This window comes from Lynx canadensis, chromosome B1 (genome assembly GCF_007474595.2).
Source record: "Lynx canadensis isolate LIC74 chromosome B1, mLynCan4.pri.v2, whole genome shotgun sequence".
In the NCBI taxonomy this organism is placed as follows: domain Eukaryota; kingdom Metazoa; phylum Chordata; class Mammalia; order Carnivora; family Felidae; genus Lynx; species Lynx canadensis.
In genome coordinates, this window is record NC_044306.2 from 202,812,092 (window position 1) to 202,826,173 (window position 14,082).

Below are 14,082 nucleotides of genomic sequence, written 5' to 3' on the forward strand. Positions count from 1 at the left end.
ACGGCTTACTTTCTTCTCTTCCGAGAGGCCCCTCACCCGGAAGGTCTTAACAAGAATGCCAGAGTGGGGTTGGGGTGCAGGGCAGCGGGGCTTCGGTCAGGATCCAGGTGGCCAGGACAGGAAAGTCCGGACAAGCTTCCGGAAGCTCCGGGTTCAGGGACACCGCAGCAGCCCCGGGCGGTAGGGAGACAGGCCCCACCAGGGAGGCAGGAAGCCCAGGCCTGGCCATCGGTCCCAGGCGCCCCCGTGGCAGTAGCTGCTGCGTGTGGCCCGGGAACAGGAGACGTCAAGGCCCCGAGTCAGACTTTAGGTCGGCACGGGAGGCCACATCGGACGTGCTGGGTCAGAACCGCAGGAAGGCGGGGCCGGGAAGCCCAGGTTTGCGAAGAGTGTCTGGAAAGATGGCGACGTGGCCGCCGGAGGAACAGGACGACTCTGCCTCAGATGACCTCAGGTCTAGACCAGGGTTGACCAAGCCCGGGCCACCGCCATCGGGGGCTGGATAATTGCCTCTTAGGGGTGGGCGGGCCGTCCTGTGCGTTACAGGGCGTCCACCGTGTCCTTGCCGCGTGCTCACTGGACGCCAGGGGGCACCCCCGCCCCAGCTGCGATGAAGGCGTCTGCCGGTGAAGCCGAGTGCCCGTGGGTGAGACCACCCCGCCGAGAGCCCCCTCACCTGCACCAAGAAGGAATGCAGGCCGTGGCAGCGGCCCCCGGGCGTGTACAGCTGGGCAAACACCACGGCGTGGGTGGCCGTCTTGCCCATGTTGCCGACCCAGAATTTGGCGGCCTCGAAGTCCGGGGAATGTAGGATGAACTCCTGCGCAAGGGGAAAAAGGTTAGAGCCGTAGTCCAAGTTGCAATGAACAAGTCAAACACGTGCAGAATCCCACGTTCTCTGCTCAAAGTCCCCGAAGAAGAGCAGAACCGAGCGCACGCTTTAGCGCCCGTGTGGCGCGAGGGGGGGCCCGTACACGGAGCGTATCCCTGGGTGTTGTGACTTAACGAAGACACTGGTACGGAAAACCACTCCGGGGTCAGACGATGAAACATACGCCAACTTCTCCGGAAGCCGGCCGGTGCCCAGGGAGCGGTCACCGCGATGCTCGTCTTCCGCGGCCCCTCCTCTGTGCGCTCCTCCCTGACCCCTCCCTGGGCTCTGACCAGCGACAGACCTTCTTTTCCCACGGTCTCCCCCCGTCTACGAGCTCCATGAGGGCCACGTGCCCAGGAGCACAAGGCACCTCAAGACATCAGGGTGAGTGAACCCGGGGGTCACGGGAGGGGCCGGGAGGCTCGCCGGGTATTCAGCAAGGCAGGAGATGAGCAGGGGAGACACGGGGCGGGGGCCCTGGCTGGGGGCCGGGAGGGTCCATGAGTCGGGTGGGGTAGGGGAGCCTGTGAGCGATACCAGGGTTGGGCGGGGGGCTTGACAGCTGGACAAAGCCAGAGCGTGACGGCGAGCTGCCTCCCGGGTAACTTGCAGGCCACTGCGGGCAGACCCCGGCGGGTGTCCTTCTCCCCGCAGGTGGGAAGCTGTGAAGGGCACACGGGGAACCCCCTCGTGCCGCCCAGCGGTGTGCACGGGGTCATGGCCTCCAAGCGCACCGTGTGACTACCTCGCAGATGTTGACGCCCCACTGAAGAAAGGCGGGGGGGATGGGGGACTGGAGTCCCCCCTCCGCTCCCCCCTCTGCAGGCGTCCTCCCTGCATGTGGCATACCGCCACCGTCCCCTCCAGGTCTCCATGGCCCCCTGGCACACCTAACTTCTTGCGGCTGTCCGTCCGTGTCTCCGCTCGGGCACGAGGGATCCCCCAGAGCAAAGATTCACGTGTCACGTTCGCCGCTAGCTGCCCGGTCCCTGAAAGCCGTGCCCGGCACGTAGCAGGTGCCCGACCAGCGGCCCACAGAGGACTTCGGGCTCCCGATCTCCCCTGCTCCGACGTCACGCTCACTTAAGTACAGGTGCCGAGAGGAAGCAGGTCAGAAGCAGGCTGCCCCATGGACGGCCAGGCTTCGCCCAGGCCCCCAGGCCACATGGGATCTGCCCTCTCCGCCTCCCCACTTAGCACCGAGAGCCCTCGGCACCAGAGGGCAGAGAAAAGAGACGGGGCCGGGCCAGCAAAACCTGGGTTCGGATAAAGGTACCTGGTGGCTGAAAGGCCAATAGAAAACCCAAGAGGGCTGTCGCTGACAGCTCTCTGCCCGCCGTTCTCCGGTGCACGGGACCACGGGCACTGCACCACGACCACCTTCCCCTTGGCCCTGCCCTGCCCCGCCTCAGCCCCCCTCGGCTTCATGCCTCTGCTCTGCTGGCACACAGCCCCTCAGCACACAGTGTGCACGGAGCCCACGTCACTGAACGCACGAAGGAAGGAATGAGAAGCAAATACACAAGCACAGGGCTTTACTTTCCGTTACACGGACTCTTGCAAACCACGCTACCGACAAGGGGCAGGCGAAGGGCTCCTGGAACACTAGGGCAGGTGCAGAACAAGCAGCGGGGACCGCGGTCCTCGGAGGAGCGGACGAGACTGACCCGGCAGTGGGAGAGGGGCCAGGGGGTGGGAGCGGCACAGCACAGAGGCCACGGGCGGAAGCTTCCCGACCCGTGCGCCCCATCCTCTCCCTGCCCTCCCTTCCCTCCGCGCCACCAACCACCCGATAAATCATGATCCCATTTGCGGACACGTGTCTCCCCGAGAGCGAGGACAAAGCCCGCGACTGCACCGTGCTGCGACCGACACCTGCACAGGGACGTGCTAGACGGAGATGCGGACATGGGAGGCAGCGGCCAACGGCGCAAACACCACACACGTCTGCACGCGGGCCACGGGATGCAGGAGGGCGGTGGGGCCGGAGGGGCCAGACACGGGGGCAGGAGTGGACGAGGCAGGCCCCGGCCGGCAGAGCCTGGTGCACACGGGGGGCAGGGGCAGCCAGCAAAGACCAGCGCCCGGGAGACTCTTCTTCACGCTGTTGGTTTTGTAAACGAACCGGGCCGCGTCCAAACCCCAGCAGGCAGGTGAACAAAGAAAGGAACCTCTCCCCCCAGGAGCCGCCACCCTCCCGGGTGAGGAGTCTCCGTGTGCACGGTAGAAGCACACGTGTCTAAAGACGGGTTTCTGGGCGTAAGGACACCGCATCACACGCGACGCGCACGTAACACCTACCTCCGTGGCGGGGTCGTAGTGAGCGGTCGTTCTGATGGCCTTGGCGTTACTCCCGTGACTTACTTCAGTCAGAGCAAAACATCCAAAAATCTAACGCGGGAGCACAAAACAACGTAAGGCAAGAAAGGTTCCAGGAGGGACCCGCTGCTGTCCTTCCTCGAAGGACAAAACCCCAGGTCAAAGCACTAAATCCCCACTCCCCCGCCCAACCCACCAGGGTGTTAGGGACACCACGTCCCCCAGCCTGTGAGGACGGCGGGTTAGGTGAGGTGACAGCCGCCTTGCCAGGGCCGCGAAAGGAAAGGGAAGGCCTCGCTTTGACAGCAACAAGCTAAATGCACCGGGTGCTGGGGTTTCGGCGCACACGGCCCCCCAGAACCTCCTCTGGCACGCGGCCCTTTGCAGAGACATCTGGGGACCACGGGCTCACGGTCCGCCGGGACTCTGAGCTCACCTCCATGTTGAGGATCTTGGGAAGGTATTCTAAATGTCTTTCGGAGCCAGACTTGTAAATCGTGAATCCAAAAACCTGAAAATATAGAATCATCAGAGAAAGCGGTGGCAGTCAAGGAGTCCTGAGGTCCCGGGGCCTCAGGAGCCACACACGCTTTGACACCCGTGGCAGGGAAGTGGGGGGGGGGATGGAATCCGCGTCTGGTATGCTCAGCAGAAGCACTTCAGATGCCTTCGGGAGGTCCCGAGGGGCCGCGGACAGGGGGAGATGGCAGGGGACAGGGGAGAGGAGGGAAAAGGGTGCACACGGGCCACATGTCCCACCCAGCCACACATACCTCCCCACCTCCGCCCGTGTGCCAGCGGGGGGCACTGGCATCTCCCCAGACCTGCTTTCCCTTCCCTTCTTGTTTTTGGCTTTTGGGGGGGGGTTCTTTTAAGTTTTTTTGGCATAAAAGCAAAAGAGTCCCCCAAAGTTCCTTCTCTTCCGGAGTTTTCACTGCTTGGCACTCCCGTCGAGGACTCACGTGTGCAAATTTGCACACACAGCCAGAAGAAGCTGGACTTCTCCCTCAAACATCACGAGATCTGCCCACACATTCTAATCTCTGGTTTTGCTTCCTATATTATTTTTTATTTTTTTATTTTTTTTTAATGTTTATTTTTGAGAGAGAGAGAGAGACAGAGACAGTGTCAGCAGGGGGAGGGGCAGAGAGAGGGAGACACAGAATCCGAAGCAGGCTCCAGGCTCCGAGCTGTCAGCACAGAGCCTGACGCGGGGCTCGAACTCACAGACTGTGAGATCATGACCTGAGCCCAAGTCAGACACTCAACTGACTGAGCCCCCCAGGCGCCCCTCCTATATTAGTTTCTAGAAATCTCTTAAGAGAGCAACGGCTGGCTGCCTCCGTGGGTACAAACAGCACGTGACTCTTGGTCTCAGCGTCGCGAGTTCAAGCCCCAAGAAAGTAATCTCTTAAAGAAACCTCCCCCAGACACACACACCCCACGAAACCCTACGAGAGAGCAAACACCAGCCGCCGCCACACCCCGCGGGCAGCATCTGCCTCTCGTGTGCTGAGGACCCTCTCTTGCACCTCCTCCTCCCACCCGGCCCTGGACGGCGCCCTCCCCCGCCTCACGTGGGGCGTGAAGGGCTCGATCCCCTTGGCCTCCTCGCCGCCCACTCACCAGCAGGTGCAGCAGGAACTTCTGAGCCAGGGACCAGTCGTACGTGCCCAGGCAGGTGATCAGCGTCAGCATGGACAGCGGGTTCCGCACCATGTCCTCCACGCGGACGAGGGTGCACCCGAAGAACCGCTTGCAGCGGAGGAAGGTCAGCTCTCGGTGCTTCTCCAGCGAGAGCTCGTGGCCGCGGGAGCGGGCGAACAGGGGGTCGTCCTCCAGGGCCGAGAAGATGCTCTTCTGGAAATGCAGGAGACGGGAACGGCCGGCTCGAAGGCGAAGGACGGCAACGCGCCGCGCTCTCGCTCAGGCTCTTCCCGAGGCCGCTGGTGCCGTGGGACACGGGCAACCCCTGCAACCCCGGGGCGGACGAAGGCCCCTCTGGCCGCGGGCATGGGGACCTGAGGCCTCAGAAGCTTAACCAACCTGTGTTCGCCCGGGGCGGGGGGGGGGGGGGGCCTCCGAGTACACGGGCCAGGCCGGGGGCCAGCTAGGGTGTTTAGGGTCCTTAGGGGCCGCACGGCCCCCTGTGCCCGCGAGTCAGACGCCTGGCGCGCCACCCGGAGCCTCACCTTCAGGCGCAGCATGTCCTCGCCTTCCAGGAACAGGGCCAGCTCCTTCCAGCAGAAAGAGGCGCGGGCGCGGTAGGCCTGCAGGGGTCCCCCGGGCAGGTCCGGCAGCAGAGAGGCAGCGTCGCCTTCAGACGGGGCCGCCATCGCACCGCGTCAGCCTGCGGGACGCGGACACTGGAGTCGGCCGCCGTGCCCGTTCGGCCGCCCGCAGCCGCGCGACAGGCGGGACAAACACAACAGACGGACTCGGAAGGGCCGGCAAGAGTCGGTCACCGCCCGAGACCTCGTGCCCCCTTCCCCAGAGAGAAGGTCAGGAGGCAGCCCCGGGCAGCTGAGGCCAGAGGACGCCTCGCCCTCTCGGGGCCACCGGACCCACCCCCGAAGGCCATCGACCCCGCGGTCCGGGAAGCCGCCCTCTGGAGTCCGGCCAACACCGGCCAGTCCACTCTGGCCGCACAGGACGGCCCGCCAGGGCACGGGACACCTGCCAGAGAGCCTTTGAACACAGCCTTTTGCCGCGAACTCTCCCGACGGACACACATCTGGCTTCCCACCCCCGAAGCGGGCACCTTGCAGCCCAGCCCTCCTGACCAAACAATCCTCCCGGGTCTTCTCAGAGGACTGCTCCCTTCCCGCCGTGGATTCCCACTGGATTCGAGGAGCGGCGGGCGGGAGAGCGGAGTCCGGGGTGCGGACACCCCCGCCCCCTCCCCCACCCCGGTGGATGCCATCTAGGACGCTGGGTTCTGAGTTGCTCAATTTTGCCCAGAAGCAAATGGGAACTTGATGAAACAAGTTCATCTCTTGATGAAACAACCTCCTGTGTTTGTTTCCACGTGAGAGGGGCAAGGTGGGACGGGGCCTTCCGAGCACCCGAGTGGCTGTTGGGGACCGCGCCCTGTGGACTGTCTCTTCTGGAACCCTCCCCCAAAGCGCAAGCCCATGCTCACGTCCCTGCTGAGGGATGGAGAATCTGAAGCTCAGCCGGCACTTTCTGGGGCTCCCGGGCTGCAGAAGGGCAGCTCCCGAGCCCAAGTCCCCCTCCACAGGCGCCACCTTGTGATGGAGAAGCATCAGCACAAACTAAACCAAACGCAAGCAGACGTTAGACGGTGAAGATGGTGAAGACGGGAGCAAAAATCACCAGAACAGAAAAGAGGAGAGCAACAGAGAAAACCAACAAAAGGCTGGCTCTCTGGAAAGACTGACAGAATTGACAAACTTTTAGCTAGGTTGAGCCAATCCAAAAGGGGACATTACTACCGAGCCTAAGGAAACAACAATGATCCTGGGGCACCCGGTGGCTCAGTCGGTTGAGCGTCCGACTTGGGCTCAGGTCATGATCTCCCAGTTCGTGGGTTCGAGCTCCGCGTCGGGCTCTGTGCTGACAGCTCAGAACCTGGAGCCTGCTTCGGGCTCCGTGTCTCCCTCTCTCCCTCTCTCTCTCTGCCCTTCCCCAGCTCGTGCTCTCTGTCAAAAATAAATAAACATTAAAAAAAAAATTTCAAAAGGGAGGGGTGCCTGGGTGGCTCAGTTGGTTGAGTGTTCGACTTCGGTTCGGGTCATGATCTCGTGGCTCGTAAGTTCAAGCCCCGCGTCGGGCTCTGTGCTGATGGCTCAGAGCCTGGAGCCTGCTTCAGCTTCTGTGTCTCCCTCTCTCTCTGCCCCTCCCCCACTTGTGCTCTGTCTCTCAAAAATAAATAAATGTGAAAAAAAAAATCAATAAACTGCCCACAAAGAAAAGCCACAGGGCTTCAATTGTGAATTGTAGCAAACATTTAAAGAAAAACACCATGTCCACAGTGTTTTCCAAAAGACAGGAACAGGGTGTCCCATGAGGCCAGCAGGAGACAAGGGAGTCGTGCCCCAGGAAATTAAGGCCAGGTCAACGTCTGAAAGTCAATCAGGGTAAGACACCACACCAGCAGAATAAAGGACAGACATTCACAATTGTGCCAACGTGTGCAGGAAAAGCATCTGACAAAATCCCGCACCCTTTCGTGAGAAATTCTCAACAAAGTGGAAACAGGAGGAAACTCCCCCCACCTGCTAAAGGGTGTCTACAAATACCCACAGCTGCCCTCACACGTCAGTAAGGATTCATCGCCTTTCTCTGAACATCGGGACCAAGACGAAGATGTCCGCTCCGCCCTCCTAACCAACACAGTGCTGGGCATGCTAGCCACCGCAGTTACGCAAGAAAATGAAATCAAAAGCATCCTAATCAGAAACCTCTCTCTTATCTGCAGATGACATGATTTTGTATATAGAAAATCCTAAGGAGCCCACTAAAAAACCATTAGAACAAATTAGTTCGCTCAGTTTACAGGCTACAAAATCAACTGTATTTCTATATACCAGCGATAACTCCAAAATGAAATTAAGAAAAAATTCAACTTACAACAGCATCGAAAACAATAAATTCAATAAAAAAAAAAAGTGTAAAGCATTTTTGAAAGAAACCTGAGACCTGAATAAACGGAAAGGCACCCCCCTCATTCATGAATCAGAGGGCTTGATGTCGTCACAAAGCCGACACTCCCCAAGTGATCTGCAGAGCCCCTGTGGCCCCAGTCAAAATCCCAACTGGCTTTGTTCTGCGGGAATTGAAAAGCTGATCCTAAGATCCATGTGGAAATTTAAGGAACCCGGAACAGACAAAACCGTCTGGAAAAAGAGCAAAGTTGGAGAATCCATTCTGCCTGATTCCAAGACTTGCTGAGAAGTGACAGTGACGAAAACATCATGGCGTCGGTAGAAAGTCACATGTGTGTAGACGGACAGAACAGAACTGAGAGTCTGGAAGTAAACCCTGAAATGTAGGGTCAACTGCTTGGGGACAAGGACGCCAAGACAACGTCATGGGGAAGGAACAGTCTTTTCTCAAACGGTGCCAGCACCCCAATGTCCACGTGCAAAGGAATGAGGGCCAACTCTTACACACACACACACACACACACACACACACACACACACACACCACTGAACTCAGAAGGGACACAGACTTAGATGTAAAAGTTAACACGAAAACCTCTAAGAAGAAAATGTAGGAGTAAATCTTTACAATCTGAGGTGAGCCAAAGCCTTCTTGCACAAGCTATAAAAGTAGCTAACTTAAACTTCATCAAAAAACAAAAATAAAATCTTCTGCTGCAAAGGATGCCAACGAGTAAGTGAAAAGACAAACCAGAGAATGGAAGTTATTTGCAAATCACGTATTGATGAGGGACTTGTACCCAGACTGTACGAAGACTCTTAGTAATGAAGGCAAATAACCCAATTTAAAGGCCTCAAATAGAGTTTCTCCAAAGACACCACAATGGCCGACGAGCACATGGAAAGACGCTCAATATCATGAGCCGTCAGGGAAGAGCAAACTGAAACCATAGTAAGACAGCACATCATAGCCACCACGATGGCCACGATCAACGGGATAAATGACAAGGACGGATGAGGACGTGCAGAAATTAGAGCCCGTCCACCTTCTTCAAAAGTTTAAATATACAGTCACCACGTGACCCGGCAACTCCGCTCCCAGGGATACGCCCAAGAGAAATGAAACATCCGCACAAATCTGTGTGCGGGAATGCTCGTAGCATTTTTCTAACACCCCAAAAAGAGGAAACAACTCCTACATCCATCAACTGATGAATGGATAAACACAATGTCTTCTTCCCAGAGGATGAAATACTCTTTGCTACAACACGATGAACTGATGAACGTGGACGATGTTACGTTAAGGGAAAGAGGGCACACACAGAAGGTCATCCGTGCCGTGACTACCGATGCAAACTGTTCACGTTCAGCACAGGTACGTACGTAGAGACAGAAAGGAGATCAGCAGCTGCCAGGAGCCTGGAAGGGACTCCTAACGGGGCCAAGGTTCTTTTGGAGTGAAGAAACATCCTAGAAACATCTTTTGGAGTGAAGCAGCATCCCTACATAGGGATGATGGTTGCACAACTCTGCAAATACAGCACTGAATTGTACAGTTGAGATGGATTGATTGCATGCTGAGTTAGATCTCCACAAAGCAAGACTATTTTGAAAGTAAGGCCCTGAGGGCACCTGCGTGGCTCAGTCGGTTAAGCATCCGACTTCGGCTCTGGTCATGATCTCACGGTCCGTGAGTTCGAGCCCCGCGTCGGGCTCTGGGCTGATGGCTCAGAGCCTGGAGCCTGTTTCTGATTCTGTGTCTCCCTCTCTCTGTGACCCTCTCCCCATTCATGCTCTGTCTCTCTCTGTCTCAAAAATAAATAAACATTAATTTAAAAAAAAAAAAAGAAGTTACATGATCTCAACGGTGCTGGTGACGCCATGTATTATCAGTACTCTTGACTCTCCAACTCTTAATTTCCCAGATGAGCAGACTGGAGCTTGTTAAAGTGAACTTGCCCAAGATCTACAGCTCGTATCGCACCCAGTCTCAAATCCCATGACCCAAAGCAGCCAGGAAGATCCCTAGGTCCCCATGCCACCAGTGGTCACCAACATCACCACAAGATTGTGCAGCTGTTACCAACCAAGGATTCCGAAGCCACAATGCCTGACGTGAGATGCCAAAGTCAGCGCTGGCTTCCGAGTTGGGTGAACTCAGCCTGTCGCCTCACCTCTCTGTGTGTCAGGGTGACCACACGGAAACGCTAGCCTGCTGTGTAGTATCCAGGCTGCTGCAATTCACAGGGGCACTGGAGCAGTCCCCGGCAGGGAATCAGTGCAAGAACGACAGCCGCCTTCGCTCAGTTTTCCTCTCGGGGGCACAAGAGGTGACTCTAAAATGCGGATCTGATCTGATCATCCTCCCTTTAGGTGACAGCTGTGGGGTGACCTCGGGGGGGCAACGTCCGCACTCCTCAAACTGTCTCGCACGCTTAGCGGCCGGGTCCCCAGCAACCCACCGCGGGGATGGATTGTGTCCCCGGATCTTTGCACCTGCCGACCCCACCCAGGAACTCCACGCGGTTTCAAAGTTAAGGCCTTTGTTAGCAGAGAAACCGCTTTAGCTTTGCCAGGTCTCCAGGATCTGTGAGTCACCTTCAACACATGAAGGTGTTTTTGGAAACTCCCTTTATCCCTGACACACGTCCCCCCCCCCCCCACCCCCGCCTTAAAAGTATATACTCAATTGCTCCGACAATCCCAGGGCAGCAGCCCTTTCTGCTTGTGGGCCCTGTCCCCAAGCTTTAATAAACCTCCTTCCTTTTTTTTTTTTAAATGCATAACAAACATCTCAAGAATTTCTCGACTGAAAGATGGGCAGAGTGGTCGTGGGAAGAGAAGGATGACCCCCCCCCCCCCGGCGCCCGCCCAGCTCGGGCCAGGCACTCCGTCCCCTGCCACGCGCGCCCCGCGGCCCCACGGAGTCCGACCTTCGATCTCGCTCGCCCTCCCGGGAGCTGGTCCAGCGCACACAGCGGGCGCCCAATAAATGCCCTCTGGAGCGCGCGCACGTCCGCGGGCGAGCGCTTGCGAGAGCCCGGGCGAGCGCTTGCGAGAGCCCGGACGAGCTGGCCAGAGCGCTTGCAAGGCCTGGCCCACGCGCGCACCGCCTCCCGCCCACCGTCCGGCCCTGACGTCATCACCCCGCGCCGCCCCCACGCCCTCCGGGCTCAGCGAAAGGGCGGCGCGCGGGGAGGGTGGCGGGGCGGCCTCCGGGCGCGGGCGGACGCTCCTCCCGGCCCCTCTCTAACTGCATCGGGGTATTTGCCAAACGTGCAGGCGCCCGGGGCCGACTCCAGAGCGCCGGCCTGACACGCCCGGGCGGAGCCTGCGCCTTTTCCGGTGACCGAGCTGGAGCAGGTGCCCGAGACCGCTCCAGACCCAGCCTGCTGCCCAGTCCCCGCGAGCGTCCCCGGCAGCGGCGGCCCGGCCGCGCGCGCTAGTCCGCAGCCCCGCGCTCTGCCCCCACCCCGCCTCGCTGCCCCGGGCCTCTCTCCTGCCGCCGGGTCACCTGCACCCAAATCCTGGTCCCGGGCTGTTTGGGGGGGGGGGGGGTGGAGGGAGGTCCAAGCTAAGATACGCAGGGCATGGGAGCCTGCCTCATAGAGCTCGAACCTGATGTGGAGGAAACGTAGAAACGTACGTTTCCTACCAGAGGAAACGTAGGTAGAATCAAATGTCCTTCTAGCCGGGAACCCATTGACAAATCCCTGAGGCAGGCAGAGTGTGACATTCCCCCAGGAACTCCACGCGGTTTCAAAGTTAAGGCCTTTGTTAGCAGAGAAACCGCTTTAGCTCTGCCAGGTCTCCAGGATCTGTGAGTCACCTTCAACACATGAAGGTGTTTTTGGAAACTCCCTTTATCCCTGACACCCGTCCCCCCCCCCCGCCTTAAAAGTATATACTCAATTGCTCCGACAATCCCAGGGCAGCAGCCCTTTCTGCTTGTGGGCCCTGTCCCCAAGCTTTAATAAACCTCCTTCCTTTTTTTTTTTAAATGCATAACAAACATCTCAAGAATTTCTCGACTGAAAGATGGGCAGAGTGGTCGTGGGAAGAGAAGGATGACCCCCCCCCCCCCCGCGCCCGCCCAGCTCGGGCTAGGCACTCCGTCCCCTGCCACGCGCGCCCCGCGGCCCCACGGAGTCCGACCTTCGATCTCGCTCGCCCTCCCGGGAGCTGGTCCAGCGCACACAGCGGGCGCCCAATAAATGCCCTCTGGAGCGCGCGCACGTCCGCGGGCGAGCGCTTGCGAGAGCCCGGACGAGCTGGCCAGAGCGTTTGCAAGGCCTGGCCCACGCGCGCACCGCCTCCCGCCCACCGTCCGGCCCTGACGTCATCACCCCGCGCCGCCCCCACGCCCTCCGGGCTCAGCGAAAGGGCGGCGCGCGGGGAGGGTGGCGGGGCGGCCTCCGGGCGCGGGCGGACGCTCCTCCCGGCCCCTCTCTAACTGCATCGGGGTATTTGCCAAACGTGCAGGCGCCCGGGGCCGACTCCAGAGCGCCGGCCTGACACGCCCGGGCGGAGCCTGCGCCTTTTCCGGTGACCGAGCTGGAGCAGGTGCCCGAGACCGCTCCAGACCCAGCCTGCTGCCCAGTCCCCGCGAGCGTCCCCGGCAGCGGCGGCCCGGCCGCGCGCGCTAGTCCGCAGCCCCGCGCTCTGCCCCCACCCCGCCTCGCTGCCCCGGGCCTCTCTCCTGCCGCCGGGTCACCTGCACCCAAATCCTGGTCCCGGGCTGTTTGGGGGGGGGGGGGTGGAGGGAGGTCCAAGCTAAGATACGCAGGGCATGGGAGCCTGCCTCATAGAGCTCGAACCTGATGTGGAGGAAACGTACGTTTCCTACCAGAGGAAACGTAGGTAGAATCAAATGTCCTTCTAGCCGGGAACCCATTGACAAATCCCTGAGGCAGGCAGAGTGTGACATTCCCCCAGGAACTCCACGCGGTTTCAAAGTTAAGGCCTTTGTTAGCAGAGAAACCGCTTTAGCTCTGCCAGGTCTCCAGGATCTGTGAGTCACCTTCAACACATGAAGGTGTTTTTGGAAACTCCCTTTATCCCTGACACCCGTCCCCCCCCCCCCCCCCCGCCTTAAAAGTATATACTCAATTGCTCCGACAATCCCAGGGCAGCAGCCCTTTCTGCTTGTGGGCCCTGTCCCCAAGCTTTAATAAACCTCCTTCCTTTTTTTTTTTAAATGCATAACAAACATCTCAAGAATTCTCTCTTGACCCTTCATTCCTGGATCCCGTATCACATCAAATCACATCAGAGTCAACTGCATTTGGCAATTCACCGCATAGAGAACGAGGAAGAAGTCAGAAGGTTTCCGTTGAAAGGGAACTGAAAGATGGGCAGAGTGGTCGTGGGAAGAGAAGGATGACAAGTTCGGTGTTGAGATCTGTGAGATTTAAGATGCCGGTGGGCGATTTTCGTGGAGATGCTCAGCTGACGCTTGAAAAGTCTGTCTCTGTTCCCACCGCACGTTGCAATACCTTCTCATTTGTTCCGTGACAACGCGTCTTCACAGTTGTGAAGCTGTTATTCCCATCCAAACCAGACTTCTAGTTGGGATATGTGGAAAATGTTGCGGTTCGGAGCTGACAGCCAAGAAAGAATTCTTGAGATGTCTTCAGTGCAAAAAAAGTGGTTGTATTTTTTTTTTACGTTTATTTATTATTGAGAGACAGAACATGAGCATGGGAGGGGCCGAGAGAGGGGGAGACACAGAATCGGAAGCAGGCTCCAGGCTCCGAGCTGTCAGCACAGAGCCCGACGCGGGGCTGGAACTCACGAACCGTGAGATCATGACCTTAGGCAAAGTCAGACGCTTAACCTACTGAGCCCCCCGAGGTGCCCCAAGAAAGTGGTTGTATTAAAGCACGGGGACAGGAACTGTGGGCATAAAAGAGCTGCCCTGGGATTGCGACAGACGACGGATTATATACTTTAAAGTTGGGTGGGGGTTAGGGACTTTTGGAAGGCAGGCAGAGGCAGCTGAATCCAAGGGAGATCGCATGTACGGATCTTCCTGAGTGGAAGGGGTCATCTGTAGGCTGGAAGTTATGGCAGCCAAGGGGTCTCAGCACCAGGTGGAGAGACAAGGGAGAAAACAGAAAAACAGGATTTGAATAACAGAAGGAAAAAGAAGTTCGTCAGGTGCCTGGGTGGCCAGTTGAACATCTGCCTCTTGATTTCCACTCAGGTCATGATCCCAGGGTCATGGGCCGGAGCCCCGTGTTGGGCTCCGCACTGAGCATC

At 58.5% G+C, this 14,082-nt stretch overlaps 1 protein-coding gene across 4 annotated transcripts in view; it reads right to left on the minus strand.

Moving 5' to 3' along the window:
* ACOX3 (acyl-CoA oxidase 3, pristanoyl) overlaps positions 1–12,075 on the minus strand; it is a 46,893-nt gene extending 34,818 nt beyond the window's left edge. Inside the window, exons 1-6 of one of the 4 annotated variants that reach the window (XR_003968521.2) lie at positions 10,755–10,848; positions 5,386–5,543; positions 4,820–5,053; positions 3,630–3,704; positions 3,176–3,265; positions 677–820 (exon numbers count right to left, since the gene is read on the minus strand). Coding sequence is in view for 3 of the 4 variants with exons in the window: in XM_030314296.1 (XP_030170156.1) it covers positions 677–820; positions 3,176–3,265; positions 3,630–3,704; positions 4,820–5,053; positions 5,386–5,529 (687 nt within the window). In the remaining variant the exon portion in view is untranslated. Of the gene's footprint in view, positions 1–676; positions 821–3,175; positions 3,266–3,629; positions 3,705–4,819; positions 5,054–5,385; positions 5,544–10,754; positions 10,910–11,976 lie in introns of those variants that run through there. The other 3 variants (XM_030314296.1, XM_030314295.2, XM_030314297.1) reach the window with 3 other exon arrangements.
* Positions 12,076–14,082: the final 2,007 nt, after the last annotated feature.